The 16,402-nt window shown below is 42.7% G+C and overlaps 1 protein-coding gene across 2 annotated transcripts in view; it reads right to left on the bottom strand.

Annotated features, from left to right (window-relative positions):
• Positions 1 to 16,402, bottom strand: part of LOC125742446 (carnitine O-palmitoyltransferase 1, liver isoform-like) — a 68,270-nt gene that overhangs the window by 23,358 nt on the left and 28,510 nt on the right. The window contains exons 9-14 of one of the 2 annotated variants that reach the window (XM_049014451.1): positions 12,244 to 12,328; positions 10,087 to 10,282; positions 8,123 to 8,311; positions 6,958 to 7,063; positions 6,024 to 6,140; positions 2,868 to 3,032 (exon numbers count right to left, since the gene is read on the bottom strand). In XM_049014451.1, coding sequence (XP_048870408.1) covers positions 2,868 to 3,032; positions 6,024 to 6,140; positions 6,958 to 7,063; positions 8,123 to 8,311; positions 10,087 to 10,282; positions 12,244 to 12,328 — 858 coding nt within the window. The remainder of the gene's footprint in view (positions 1 to 2,867; positions 3,033 to 6,023; positions 6,141 to 6,957; positions 7,064 to 8,122; positions 8,312 to 10,086; positions 10,283 to 12,243; positions 12,329 to 16,402) is intronic. The other variant, XM_049014450.1, reaches the window with a different exon arrangement.

The raw sequence follows: 16,402 nt of genomic DNA, 5'->3' as shown, positions 1-16,402 counted from the left end.
GTTGAGGCTACAGGTTTGTCTATCATTTACCTGAAAATAAGCGTCATCAAGCAAAACGTATTTTTCTTTTGCGGGAGGGGACCGAATGAAACTTGTAAGATATGGGCAGGAGCAGGACAAAATATTTAATAAAATATTTAATTATTTTTCTTTAAACACCTGCAAAAAGCCATATCATAAATTAACTGTAAACATCATGCAGCTCCGCTACCTAAAGATCCTTAGACTAGTCATCATGACAAGTTTCTTAAAATGTTTTTATGTACTGTACACTTAAGATCTTCCGCCTGCGCCCCTTGCTCCCAGGACAGGATCTATGAACCTAGTTGGGATTAAGCGGTTATGGTGATGGATGGATGGATGGATGGATGGACTATTAAGATGTTTCACATTGTAATCTTTTTATTTTTAAGGCACTGCTGCACATCCATGTGTGTGTAACAAGTAGTGTATGCACACTGTACATGAGCCTATGTACAGTAGGTGCATGTTTCTATCTTGATAATGAATCCTTAAAATTACAGGGAAATACCGCACCATTGACTTTAGACCAGGTTTCTGTTGTTCAAAACTGCAATTGCTTTCCACTGCTTCAAAATAGCAATGCGGCAACAATGCACCTAACTGCCTCATTTTAAAACTGACAAACCCACAGACACTCAGGAGGGCGCAAGTACATTTACTAATTAAACGATATGGACGCTGGACGGGAAAATGACAACTGCTTCAGTCTCATGTTAGCAAAGGCACCTGCACTGCACCCTGTGCCACTTTGTGCGAAATGCTAAATAGGGCCCATAGAATTTTGTGTCTGTTTAATTCCACCAGACAAATCTACCTCCATTTCTCCAAAGTAAACCATGGAAAACATTTCCCCCTGCCTATTCGAAAGCATTCACAGTAAAATGATGATGGATACTCATGTATGACCTTGGTACATATGCATAATCATCCAATGAAGCACTGACTATCAGTTTGTGTGGTATGTTAACACTGTTGATAGGGAGTTCAGCAAACAAACTGCATAATATATTTTGGATAATTACATCCAATATTTTGGATAATTACATCTTTTTTTATTACGTCAGCATTGTCCATAAGATGTGTGTGAATGTTTGCACCTGCATCATCTGCTATGGGTTAAATGAATGGAATATACCAGACATTTATTACAAAGCCAGAAAAGTACCTTTTACCACACTTGGTAAAAAGTTAAAGCATTTATGTTAAGTATAAGATATTATACACAACACAAAGGGTGACATGAAAACAGGAATTCCCTGAAAGGTACTTGGCAGACAGTTTAGAGACCTTGTTCAGAGAGCTCTCAACACCAGACATGAATAAGCTGACAATCTTATTTATTGAAATTTGTAATCAAGAGATAATCAACTTCGAAAGAATTTTCCTCTTTACAAATTTGGTATTTTTCCCCAAACACCTTACAGTTTTTCCACAATTGCTTACACACAATAACCAAATCTATTAAGTAAATATCCCAAACATAACATCATCTACCAAAATACAAATAAAATTTCCCCAAACAATATTTCCCTGTTTCCACAAGTGATTTAGATTTGTTGAACTCTTTGTGCAAAACCCTACTCATAAATCCCTTCATAAATCATTGGCTTCACCATGAGCTCATTTAGAAAGCACTTCAATATCATTAACTGAAGTCAGCATAGCCTGAACCCAGGTACCATACAATTCTCCAGGTGGAAACACTAAAAGTCAAAATTGTTCACACGCCAATCAGAACCCTCAGGAGGGATAAAAAGGCCAAGGATCGGTTTACTTAAGTTTGTTCTGGAAAAATGGATCTAGTAAGGTATGAAGAAAGAGGAAGAAGACACAGGTGGGGAGGTAGAAGAGGGTGAGAAAGAGCAAGAGCAAGGAGACAAAAAGTTCCAGAAGAGATTTGTGCCACTATTTTTGGTCATGCCCTTGTCCATGAGATGTCGATGAGAAAAGCTGGGCAAAGAGTAAAACCAAATCTGAACTGCTTCACGGTAGCCCCTATAAAATGAACATTCAGCAAGGAAAATAAGTAGGTAATATACATACAACATATATATGTACTGTAGCTGGCCAGCAAAGGGGGGAATGAAACCATGTGTGGTACCATCATCCACTAAGGGGTTCTCCACCACCATGCCACCTTTGGACCATACAACACTATGCTCCTACTGGCCTTTCTCTATGGTCCCAGATCATGTGTACCAACTTAACCAGAGGGAGTTAGCACAACCAGAGCATGATTCAGTAACATCATTCTGCCTGCATATTCTCCCTTTGTTAATCTCATAGAGGAGGATTTTTTTCAGCATGGCATTGGAAAATCTATGACCCAGGCTCCAACATCCATATTCACCTCTCCCAGGCCATGGAGGAAGCTTGTTTGGACATTACAGTTGAGGCTTGCCAGAGATGGGTAAGAGATGCAAGGGGTTGTTTGCCTCACTGCCTGGCCAGAGCTGTGATGCTGATGAGTATCTGGCCTGACCCAGACCAGAAACAGGATGCTGATTTCTTTTTCTTCTTTATGTAACAATGGTTTTTTGATTGGTTTACAATCCATTGGTTGGAAAATTGTACAATTTTGTAAAGTATATTAAGGAATTTGAAATGAAATGTGAAAATTCCATATTTGTTTTGATATAGTGTTCATTATGTAAAAAGGTTATTGTTGGGGGTGGGGGCTGAGGAGTTGAGTGTGAACTTATGCATTTGTTTTAAGAGTTTTTGAAAATGGAGCACAATTTCAAGAAATGTCTCTTGGAAATCAGAAGTCATGTATCATATGAATCATAAATTAAGGGAGACTCTCATGCAACTTGAGCATCACAAAAAGCCTTTCTTCTTACCCTGTAATATGCAAGCTGCAAAGCCAGCTGAATGAAGGCATCTGGACTTATTCGACACTTCTTAATTCTTCCTTTGCCAAAGTCCCTGAAGGGAAAAACGTGGAAGTCCACATCATCTGCAAGTACCTGTGCCACTGCAAGAGACCTGGAGATGTGCTCCTTACACTGCAAGTGGGAGAGGAGGGTGACAGCCCATTACACATCAGCACAACAACATTTCCACCCTTAAGCACTTTCAACTAGATGCTGCCAGCAAGACAACAATGAATTCCCCAGATCGCTTCATCACCACCCCCAACCTCTATTTCTATTCCCTCTACAGTAGGCTTGAATTTAATGTAATTTTTCATACTATTATACCATCTGTCACACCCAGCTCGTACGATCCTCGTGTGTGCCACGCCCCCTGATTATCCACATGTGCTTCCCCGATCGTACCCAGCTGTGTCCATTTATTTTCAGCCAGTCCTGTCTATTTGAGTCCATGTCTTGCCTGAGTTCATTGTATGTCATTGATGTTAGTCAGTGTCTGGTGTTTCCTGCTCCTCATTCCAAATTAAACCCTCGTTTTTCCCCGATCCTGTCTTTTCTGCCCGTCTGCCTGCCCGTGCGATTACCCACATTCACCGGATCACAACAGAATGACAGACCTAAAGAAAAGAGAGGCGCAGCAGACCAAGAACCAACGTCTCGGTCTGCTGCATGAGGTGTATTATTGGCTAAACCAGCCCAACGTCCAGGAGGACCCCGTCGCACTGGATCTAGCCACCAGAAGCACTGATCTCCTGCTGGCGATGTCCCCACTTGGGGACAAGTACCACCTGGGAGAGGTACGCTCCAACCTCCAAAAATTGGTTCAACACATGACGGCACGGAGATTGGGGTTCGACGCGCCGTGTGTCTCGGAAGATGTTCTCCAGCCGTCTGTCCCATCGGACGCTGAGCAGCCACCCGTGGCCACGGGGACCAAACGGCGAAAGAGGAGGAAGAAGCCGGCGACCGCCCAGACGATCGTCCTGGGGGCGTGCGCGCTCGTCCCTGCTTCCCTCCCAGCCGGGGAACAGGAGGACGTCCCGGCTGAGCCTGAAATCTTCCCCGCTGCTAAGCTGCCCGGGCAGGCGGCTTCCCCCGTCCGGGGAAAGGGCTCAGCTGCCACGGAGCTGCCACCGCCCCTCGAGCGGTATTGCTTCCGGCCCGAGCGCCTGGCCAACAAGGGGGCCAGCACAGTGCGGGATGCTATTCCGCGTGTGCCCCGGCCTCTTAAAGGGGCCACGCCCGGTTTGCCCGCACGGGACTTGCCAGGCCCGCCGCCTGCTGCGGCTCCCCCCCTCTCCTTGCCGTCGCCAGGGTCCCCTCCAGCTCCCTCATCCTCTTCCCTGGGTCTCCCTCCACTTCCCTCCTCGACCCCTCCGTCAGTCCCTCGCCCTGCCTCCTCTGCCGCTCCGAGGTCCCCTCCTGTTCCGGCCTCCCGGCTGCCTGCAGCCCGCCGGGGCTCCCTCGGGCTCCCCTTTATTCCCCCTTCTTCTCTCCCTACTTTCCTGTCTGTAACCCTCTCTTTTTTTTTTTAACCCTCCTGTTTGCTCCCCCTCTCTTTGTTCCTCCTGTTTTTGCTCCTCCTTCCCTGGTGTCCCCTTCATTCACTCCCGGTCCTTTTGTCCCGCCTGTTCCCTCCGTGTCCCCTTTTCTGATCTGTTTGTCTGCCTTTCCCGTCCTGTGTCAGGTCCTGTCTTGGCTTCTGCCTCTATGTCAGTTTTGCCTGTCCATCTTGTTCCCAGTGCCTCGTTAATGGTTTTTTTTCTTGTTTTCCAGGTCCTGGTTTCCCCTCCTCTCATCCGTCGCCTCCCCTGAGGCGCGCCTGGAGAGCGCGCCTTTGGGGGGGGTTTCTGTCACGCCCAGCTCATACGATCCTCGTGTGTGCCACGCCCCCTGATTATCCACGTGTGCTTCCCCGATCGTACCCAGCTGTGTCCACTTATTTTCGCCAAGTCCTGTCTATTTGAGTCCATGTCTTGCCTGAGTTCATTGTCTGTCATTGATGTTAGTCAGTGTCTGATGTTTCCTGCTCCCCGTTCCAAATTAAACCCTTGTTTTTCCCCGATCCTGTCTGCCTGCCTGCTTCTCTGCCCGTCTGCCTGCCTGTGCGATTACCCGCATTCACCGGATCACACCACCATCCATACATGATACCATGGTATATGATATTTATACGCATCCAAATTGGTCTCAAAATTTGATCACTTATATAATGTGTCTGAAAAATTTTTTTTAAAAAAAGAGTGCTCAAATACTAGAAGACTACGCTAGAAGACTTTGCTGCCATGTAGTGCTGATGCTTAATTTTGGGGGTAATTTGCTTCAAAATAAAAAAGGTCAAATGTCATCTGCTTTCACCCTTCGCTTTGCTGACACTAAGCAGCACTGCTTAAATTTTGGGGTGATCCATCTCAAAATATGTGTCAGTTTGTTACTCTGCAAAGTTTGAAAATGATCTATCAAATACTCTTTGAGTTATCTTGAATAGTGGACTGGTCAGAAAACTGCTGGTAGCAGGTTTTAGCTAGTCTAAGATGGTCTACGATGTCTTAGATCAGGAGTCTCAAACTCCAGTCCTGGAGGGCCAGAGTCCTGCACATTTTTGGGTTTCCCCTCATTTAACACACCTGATTCATCTCCTTGTAACTCCTTGTGCTACAGTAATTACCATACACCATACTTAATTTCTGCTGGAACAGGGAAAGAGCTAAGCTACACAGGACTCTGGCCCTCCAGGACTGGAGTTTGACACCTCCGCTTTTGATGGTCATGTGCCTGCTCTTGATGCTCTTTGATGGTTTAGTTGGGTAGGTCATCAGCTGGTCATGCTGGTATGGCCAGCCTATCAAGGAAATACCATCCAGGAAATACATCTGAAGTCTCCATATGGAAACATCCAGTTTGCCCCACTGGCTAATGTGAATAGTGACACAAAAGAAATCCCCAAAACACAAGTGTGGAAATGGCTGGAATCTCTTTTCTTTATATGAGTAAGTGTCCCATAGGATGTGATGATTACAAATGGAAAAACCTTGTATATTGTGTAACTCCAAACGTCACTTACAGAGGGTTGGGGTACCACAGAAACCACAGAAATTCCTGCAAAAGTCATCTGAACTTTACCTCTCGCGAGATGTCCCAGCTAAGTCTCTGCGGATGTGGCAGAGTAGGGTCAATGTCTCCTTTGCAATGGCCTTCTTCATTATAGCCCAGCTGAAAGCTGTCTGTGGCTAAAACATACTATAAACACAAAGCAGAAAATATAAGGTGGCAAGAGTCAAGTTCAGATCAAACTAAATACTTTTGGAAAATCAATAATATATTTGCTGGATGGCTCCAGCACCCCTCGCCCAGTTAATTTCAGTTCCTTCCAAACCCTCCAATCTCCACAAATATTAGCCCCCTCATACACTCTCTCTACCTCTAAAAAAGATCTTTATTAAAAGCCCAGTTTTGTGGCACTTGTCTGACTGTAACTGGGTTCAAAATATCTGTGTCTGTCTTTTCTTGTGCCACCACTAAGGGTTACTGCTTCAATTTTGGCATGATTTCTCTCTAAATTAAATAAGCCATAGATCATTACCTATGCAGTGTTCCTGGAAATAATCCCACTAATGAGATCAAGTGTCTGAGGATGCCCTTGTATTTGCTACTAACTGTTTAGATTAGATTAGACTGACTTTATTATCACTGCATATATGACAAATACTCAGACAATGAAATATAGCTAGGCATCTCATCCAAAAGTGCATATTAATGCAAAAGTTTGAGAAACTGCTGCACACTATATATATATGTGACAGATAAAAGACAAAGTGTATCTCTCTTTTAATAAAGCGTCACATTCTCTTTCAACTTTGTAGAAATTATTTTATAGTTACTAATATTTAATAATTTTATAGGTAATTGCTGTATCGTTTCGGGGGGAGCAGATAAAGGGTCTACAAACAGCATATTCATAAGACCCCTAATTTGTTAATCCACCACTGAGTGTGGGGCAATTAAGTAAACGTTCCTGGGATGCTAACCTACCCATTTCCCTTCGCCATCGACTCACCTCCCACAAGTGGGCCACAACAGGGGCATCGGCCCATGAGTGCTCTGCGTTCAGACCAATCTTTCCATTCTTATATACCACCACAGAAAAGGACTTGTCAAACCACCTGGGACAGAGAGAAAGATGAAATGTAGAAAGTTTTCGTATTATGCAAGTTCCTCGTATCGCATACAATGCAACCAAACATTTACAGATTAGTTTACGGTGGACAAGCCTGTATGTCTATCAGGCAATACAGGCTACAGGGAGCCTGTAAATTCAGATTTAACAATGTGCCAGAAAATACGTACAAACTGTCACACAGGTGAAGAAGCTACACAGCTATTACAGACAGTCTAGTTTGCCAGATACTTGCATTGGTGATTGGCAGAGCCTTCATGGAATACAACTGAACAGAATAGAAACTGTATGTACACCTGTCCAATCTTGCTCTCCATGAGACACACAAACATACATACTGGAGAGAGAAAACTTTGGGTCGCATGGTCAGCTAGCATGTAGCACCTCTGACATTCAGTTATGATATTCAGTGCCTCTCGGCCTAAAGCCTGGTTCATGCTTCACTGTTCTGCATGCATTTGTCTTATAATAAATTCTACATTTTTTTTCCCCCCAGAAGAGTAGTGTGAGGATCACTGCAGAAGCAAATATGCGCTTTGTTTTCCATCTAATGCGAATAATGTTGGTGTTCTATGGATTACTGAGGGTGGTTTTTCATGGAAAATGTAAAAAAAATATATGTCTTATTGTACACAGGATCACTCTGGAATATTTTAACACACAACATTGCAACTTGGACAAGCAGATCGAGAAAATTCTCTCGATTGAAAAGATATCCGATTCATGTCTGTGCATTATACCTATCCAAAGTTATGAGCCTGAGATTAATGGGTGCGAAAATCAACACATTTTGTGTTTGTCGGGTGCTAAAGGAACAAACAGAATATTCAGCCGTTGTGATAAATTGTGAGGCGTTTTGTATAAGTGGTCTTAACTGGTATTAAAATAAAACCTCGAGCCCTTTATCTGCGAAACCATGACAAGACTGAGTCAAAATTAAATCGATTCCTAGACGAGACCTAGACCACAAAAAGTGGTCTCAAGACCAAGACTAGACAACACTAGAGGATCAGAACTTAAAATTTAAAATATACATTCACTACACCTATCATAGCATTTTCCATGGAGCAGGGATTTTGCATAGCGATCCAGGCTGCCAGTTGGATCATGTCCCATCATGCCATGTTCGTCGTCATCCAAGGTAACAAAGAAAGCGGCCTTTTCAATGCAGTCCAGTGAACGCTTGTTGACCCCAGAGCTGAAAAACTGCTTCCGAGCCTTGGCCCATGGGATCCTGACAAATCAAAGGAGAGGGTAGGTGAGTGATGGCCCTTTTAAACCTTTCGTAAGCCGAAAAGCAAAGAAGCAGGATCTTTAATTTACATGGGAAACTATTTTGAGCTTTCCCAGACAGAAAAAATAACCTACCAAAACATACCAAATAAAACATAAAACCTAAAATAATAAACATATAGTAAAAGCAGGAATTATGAAATACAGCCTATATAAAGTAGAAATAATGTATGTACAGTGTAGTTTCACTTATCAGAATTAATACAGTCATATGTTGCTTCACATCAGGGATATGTTCTGAGAAATGCATCATTAGGCAATTTCGCTATTGCGGGAAGATCATAGAGTGTACTGATACAAACCTAGGTGGCATAGCCTACTACACAACTAGTACATGTATATGATATAGCCCAAGTCAGTGTTTCTCTACCAAGTCCTTGAGGACTCCCAGACAGTCAATGTTTTTGCTGGAAGGGAACTGGAGGGAGCTAGAACATGCATTGTCTGGGGGTTCCCATGGACTGAGTTGGGAAACATTGGCCTAAATAATGATAGTACAGTTTAGTAAATACATCAATCCATAACAGATGTTCATTATCATTACCAAGTATTATGTACTGTATGCAATTGAATGTGTGTGGTCTTTGGTATATCTGCTGTTTATAACTCGACAGTCAGATAAATGCTTCCCTAACATCAAGATTCTATAGACAGTTGACCATGGTTTGTCTTGTCTCTATTATGAAAGCAATGATATTCATTGATTCATGTTGCTCACTTGCCTGTTCCCTGCATCAGCATAAAAACAGGTGCTATTTTTATGTTGATGGGGGATACAGGCTAGTGGGCAATGGGAATTACTGTATACATGCTCGTAAAAAATAGTTAAACCTCGAGTATCAAATCGTTATTATAAATTAGATAAACCCTAACTTGTTTTTAACCTAGCTGCCTGTCGATGTCCCTCTTCATCGACAATCTTCAGGAGAACCTCTTCGTGGTGTGCAGTCAACCACAAAACCAGCCAATAGTATTTGCCAACATAAATAGCCATGAGTCCACCCTCAAACTGTCAAAACTACTCTATGCCAAAACTCGAGTGCAAAAATTTCACTTGAGTTACAGAGCAGCTGAAGTTACTCTACTTGGTGCGGGAGGTAGACTATCTACCTGAGAAGGGGAAAAAAAAAAACATTTGAGAGGGAAAAAACACAAATCTGAGCTCGATATTATGTTACGAGGACACAGTTCTTCTTTCTGTGCTCACAAGCTTTACATTTGCGCTTGCAAGTGGGATATTTACACAGTTTTATATTTTCACATTGTGTTTTAACACTCTAGTTTTGACACTGATGTGACACCATAGCTGAACGCTAAATGCTATTTTAACCAGATTTCTATCAGTTAGCGAAAACAGGTGTTAATGTAGGTCTTTCACAAAAGCAAAGTGGCATAAAGGAAACATAACTTTTACCTTCAGTTTGTGTAGAATGCCAGCATACTCTTATGTTTGCTCTCCATGTATATTTTTGGTGACCGTCTGCGGCAGTCTGTATAATATCACAGCTTTGGGTGGCCAATCATATCCGCAAAGGGCCGGTGTGTATGCGGGTTTTTGGGGGTAACCTGTACGTCAGCTGGTAAAACCCAGACAATCAGCCCTCCAATCAGTAATCTAATTAGGGAGTTGCAATGAAAACCCGCACACACAGCGGCCCTTTGCGGATAAGACTGGCCACCCCTGGTTTAGAGTTGCCACCACACGTTTTTACCCACCTGTCTCCTGCTGTCAGTGCCCCAAGCTTTTCTTCTCCAGTTGAAGGTAGGGAGGAGTCATCCAGGATTTTTTGGATCTGGAACTCAATTTCCCTGGGAGACAGCAGCCTGCCCGCATTGTACATCCCCAGTCGGAAATAACGGCCCCGGTGGTAAACAGCCAGATAGTCGCTGTCTTTCCAGTGCTGTACTATATCTGACAGAGTGGGGCAGAGTAAGGGATGGGATGATCACGACCAGGAGACATGGCTACAGTTTCACGGCAATGGACCAGACACTAGGGCACATTTAAGACTGACTGAACCAAGAGAGAGGGGCAGTGTCACTGCGTAAAGAAATGATGGCTTCGGATACATGGCTGTCCTTAGCAAAAGGGCACATCACAACTTAAAGAGGAGGAAAAGCAGCTCAAGGTTATGGTCAGGGGGCAACATGAAGGCAAGCTAAAGGCAGTGTAGCAGCAACATACTACAGAGGGCACTTTTCTACCGCACCAAGTTCCATACTGTAAGGTACTTTCAGTACTTTCCCTTTTCCATTGACTTCTGGTTGAGTACCAGTACTTAAAGTTCCATTTAATAGTATTAATAATCGATACTTTATTAAAACCCTTGGGGAAATTGTCTTTTTTACGCCTCCCTCAACTTGCTATTTGTGGAGTAAGTTGTCCACGAAGAGCAGCCACTCGTAGTGGGCTAAGGGCCTTGCTCAAGGGTTTGAACCGGCAACCTTGTGATTACAGGCACACAGGCTTAGCCCACTGCCCACACGCTGCTGAAATTTACATACATTTCAAACCAGCTGGTACTTCTTTGGGACTTGCAATGCTTTCTTTGTCGACTGCTTATGCAAAAAAGCCTGCCTTTGAAACACAATATAAATACTGGCATGAAAGCAGCTACGGGCTCAGAAAACACGATTAACAATGAGAGAAAAAAGGAAATGTGATCTGGACAGAAGAACAAAAAAAAAAAAGATTAGGATGGCATGACAAGAAATTTAAAAAGTATTTTGTTTAATATGGTAGGACAGCACACATATAGCATGTCCTAGTGATGGGATTTTTTGTGGCAAATATTATAAAGCAAAAAGGAGTTGGAAAAAATTCTTACAAACTCATCTAAGAGTGATTTAAACAGCAAGAATGAAAATGATTATGATTGTCTCTGAGAATGCATGTAGCACTAATGCAAAAGCAGCATGATGTAAACTTTAAACTGATTTTTAAACATATATTAGATAATCTATAAAAAGAATAATAATTATGTAGCTTGGGGAGTTAAAATTTTGTTAAACATTTTACTCTGTCATAAAGCAAAATGTTTAGTGAAATTTAAACTCTCCACGCGCTTGTCATGCCCACACCACCAGGTGCACGGCATTAAGGGTGACGAACAGGAACATATAAACAGCCAAACAACCCCTCATCCTTGCGAAGTATTGAGCCAATGTTTACATGCCATACTGAGCGGTTTCTTGTCCTACGTCTTCCCCTACTACCGAACCCTCTCTGTTTACCTTTTGTCCATTCCTTAACCTCTTTCCTTTTCCGTTCCAGGCCCATTCCCGATCCTGACCCGCTTGTCCCGCTGAGCCCGGCACGTTTTGTCCCCACTCCCCTGTGTGGTCCCATCTCGTGCTTCTGTGTAGGACTGACCACCCGGCTACTGACCTTCTCGCCCGTCCACCGACCTCGCTTCTTGAACGTCCCTTCCAGTACTTGTGCTTCATCAGAGCTAATAAACCAGACGCTGGTTTGCAACAATGGACCCTTGTCTTTCTGTCCTAGGCCGCCTGACAGCGCTAATGTCCATACAGAATTAAAGGTAAGAAAATGTCTGCATTCTAGCGGACTGGTGATGTGAAAATTGCATGTAAATAACATGGGATGTTGACATTAATATTGCACATCAGCCAACCCTATAGTATACTACAGGGCATTTTTTGAATTCAGTAGAAAATAACCCACCTTGTGCTGTGATGAAATTCGGCGCCTGTATCAGTTTTTATACCAGTGGAAAACCAACACCTTGAAGTACCGTACTTTCAGTTCCGTAATTCTCGAAGTACCTATAGTAAGGTACCTGGTATGGTGGAAAAATGCCCAGAAGGTGTTCGAGCAAGCATGCAACTGGGAAACAGCCAGAGTGTTAATACCTGTTATCTCGCCAGGAATTCGACAAGAGTCGAACATCCTCTCAAACTGATAGGAACAGCAAGGTACCGAAGACCTCAGCAAGCACTGGGGGCCGATCGAGGACAGAGACAGGAAGAGGGTTTGGGTTGGGGGGGGGGGGGGGGGGAGATAAAGTGAGGGTGGGATCAGTGGAAAAGTAAGAGACAAGGAGAAACAGAGGACAAATGAATAAGAACAGGTGAAGAAACAAATACAAGAAATTCACAAATAAGGAGATAGAAAATTGTAATATTATAGCAGAGGCCTGTAATGAAACATGGAGAGGCGCATGCAGATAGATGGAATGTATATTTGTACACAGATCTAACAATGAAATGGATGATTTCTATTTTACAAGACCTTGTAAAGCTATTCAGACCCTTTACTGATCCACTCTCCACTGAAATCCCAATCCTATCTCGAAATTCAGTTTTTTGTGATATTTTTATTTCTATGAATTAGAAATTATTTCAACATGACATATTTCCCCACATGTTCAGACACACAGATGTCTGTATGCATATCTTTGTGTAGTTTTATGGGAAAAACCATTATCCCAGCTATAACATCCTTACCCCCAACCCAGCCCTATTTACCATAACCATTATTAACAAATAAAAAAATAAGTTTTCTGGCATCTTTAGTTTTTCGAAAGTCAGATTTTTTTTAAATCAAGTTTCCCCTTGTAAAAACAGGTAATCAGGTTTTTAATTGCTCCCCACAATATACACACACACATACACACACACACACACAACCCATACACTACATGGAGAAAAATATTGGGAAACCTGGCGATTACACCCACAGGTGTGTACTTATGACAACTCTTATGACATCCCATTCTACATCCACAGGCATCAAGAGCATTTTGGAGGTCAGGCACTAATGTTGGATTTGAAGGCATGGCTCCCAATCTCCATTACATAGCAAGACATTTTGGACAATTCCATGCTCCAAACTTTGTTTGAACAGTTTGGGGAAGGCCCTTTTCTGTTACTGCATGACTGTGCCCCAATGCACAATGCAAGGGCCAGACATGGTTGTGTGAGTCTGGTGTGGAAGAACTTGACTGGCCCACACAGAGCCCTGACCTTAACCTCACCAAACATCTTTGGGATGAACTAAAATGGAGATTGTCTGGCCTTCCAATCCTACACAACAGCTTGACCTTGCAAATGCTTTTCTGGATGAATGGGCAAAAATTCTCACAAACACAGTGCAAAATTAGCATACACATACACACACACACACACACACACACACACACACACACACACACACACACACACACACACACACACACACATACATATATATACACACATACATATATATATAAACACATATACTATACATATACACACATACACATACAACCCCCTTGTAAAGATTTGTAGAAAGGGTTAGAAAAAATCCACCTTTTGGTAAAGCAGCTTCAAGTCACACTGAAAAATTGAGAAAATTTTAAGTATGCTTCACCTGTAAATTGTATATCTTTGAGTTGAGTGGAGTGTATAGGAACCTTCAAGCTGTAATCCATGACTTCCTGGTTAACAGGGATAGGAATATGAGGTGACACAGAGCCCAAATTCCCTAAGTCATCCATCAACATGGGAAAGATGAGAGAACATACAAACCAAATGAGGGAGAAGTGTGTTGGCCTTGGTCAAGTCGGGGAATGGGTTTTAAAAAAATAGTTGCTCGCCTTAAAATTCCCATTTCTACTGTTAGGGCAATAATTAAAAAGTGGACAACAACTGGAACTGTTACAAACCTGCCTGGAAGAGGAGCCAAGTTTATTTTTCCCTCACATACAGTGAGGAGGATCATAAGAGAGGCAAAAAATCCCCAAGGATGACTGTTGGTGAATTACAAGACCAAGTAAAATCTTGGGGTTACCATGTCTCCACTGCCCCCTTCATGCTAACAGATTATTTGCAAGGTTTGCCAGAAAAAGCTTTTTTTGTCACAATTTTTTTTCAAAACACTACAACTTTGACTGGAGCCAAATTCAATGGTCTGATGAAACAAAAATGGAGCTTTCTGGCAATAAACATAAGGTGGGTTTGGCATAAAAAGAAGGATGGCTATAATGAAATTAACCTTATCCCAAATGCAAAATATGGAGGTCCTGTGATGTTATGGGGCTGTTTTTACTCCTAACACCCTGGAAACCTCGTTAGGGTACATGGCACGATGGGGTCCATGAAATACCAGGACATTTTAAATCAAAATTTGGCTGCCGCTGCCAGGAAACGAAAACTGGGCCTTCATTGGATCTTCCAGCCAGACAGTGATCCTAAGCACATGTCCAAATCAACACAAAAATAGTTAGCTGACCACAGAATCAAGCTTCTGCCGTGGTCATCTCAGTCCCCTGACCTGAACCCCACTGAAAACTTGTGGGCTGAGCTGAAGAGGAGAGTGCACAAGAGAGGGCCGAGGACCCTGGATGATCTGGAGAGATTCTGTAAAGAGGAATGGACTCAGATGCCCTGGAGGTTGTACAAAGTATTAAAAGCAGAGGTACCAATAAAAGTGGCAACCCTTTTAACAAATCTTTACGAGGGGTGCCAATAATTGTAGAGGGCATTGTATCAGTCATGGCCTTAATTATCGGCACCCCTGGAATTTTTCCAGAAAATGCACCATTTCTCCCAGAAAATTGTTTCCTTTATGTACATTGGATCAACACAAAAAAAGCAAAGAAAAAAGCCAATTATTGGCACCTTTTCAAAACTATGGGTAAATCGTTTTATTTCAAGCATATGATGCTCGTTTGAACCTGTGGCAAGAAACAGGTGCTGGCAATATAGCAATCACACCTGAAGCCAGTTAAAATGGAGAAAAGTTGACTCAACCTTTCTGTTGTGTGTCTGTGTGCCACACTAAGCATGGAGAACAGAAAGAATGGTCTTGGGAATGGCTGAGTGGCCAGAGGCTCCAAAAACCAGAGGAGGCAAAGGAGTTCCAAAAGTAAAATTGTTTGTCCGAATGGTGGCTAAACAGCCCCAATCAACTCCTAAACAAATTCAAGCCATTCTGCAGACTCAGGGTGCAACAGTGTCAGCTCGAACTATCCGTCGACATCTGAACGAAATGAAACGCTATGGCAGGAGACACAGGAAAACCCCTCTGCTGATAAAGAAACATAAAAAAGCCAGATTGGAGTTTGCAAAAATGTACTTGAGAAAGCCAAAATCCTTCTGGAAGAACATCTTGTGGACAGATGATAAAAGCACATCATTCTACTGTTTACAGAAAAGGAAAAAGAAAAGAACACGGTACCTACAGTCAAACATGGTGGAGGTTCTAAGATGTCTTGGGGATGTTTTGCTGCTTCTGGCACTGGATGCCTTGACTGTGTGCAAGGCATCATGAAATCTGGAGACTACCAAAAGATTTTCCGGTGCAATGTAGGGCCCAGTGTCAGAAAGCTGGGTCTGCGTCAGAGGTCATGGGTGTTCCAGCAGGACAATGACCCCAAACATACCTCTAAAAGCACCCAGAAATGGTTGAAGACAAGGCGCTCGAGAGTTCTGAAGTGCCAAAAATAAGTCCAAATCTAAATCCAAGTGAACACTCATGGAGAGATCTCAAAATTGCTCATGGGAAAAGGCACCCTTCAAATGTGAGAGACCGTGAGCAGTTTGCAAAAGAGTGGTCAAAAATTCCAGTTGAGAGGTGTAAGAAGCTTGTTGATGGTTGCAGGAAATGATTGGTTTCAGTTATTTTTTCCAAAGGGTGTAGAATCAAATATTTAGTTGAGGGTGCCAATAATTTTGTCTGGCCTAGTTTTTCAGTTTTGCGTGAAATTTGGCTTTTTTTCCCCCTCGGTTTTTATGTTGTTCCAATGCACATAAAGGAAATAAAAGTGTATACCAAAACATTGCAACAACTTTCTGGGAGAAATGGTGCATTTTTTCCAGAAATTCCAGGGGTGCTGATAATTTCGGCCATGACTGTGTGTGTGTTATACTGTACACACACACACACACACACACACACACACATTTATACATACACTATGCACCTACTGTCACAGATTGGGTCATGACAATATAGAGGCAACCACATATGTCTATAAAGTGCTACGTTACATTCAGAAATTTCCTGTCATGAATTTGGATTAAGATT

The sequence above is a fragment of the Brienomyrus brachyistius genome, chromosome 5 (genome assembly GCF_023856365.1).
Source record: "Brienomyrus brachyistius isolate T26 chromosome 5, BBRACH_0.4, whole genome shotgun sequence".
Taxonomy (NCBI): Eukaryota; Metazoa; Chordata; class Actinopteri; order Osteoglossiformes; family Mormyridae; genus Brienomyrus; species Brienomyrus brachyistius.
This window is presented reverse-complemented; position numbering and strand designations above follow the sequence as displayed.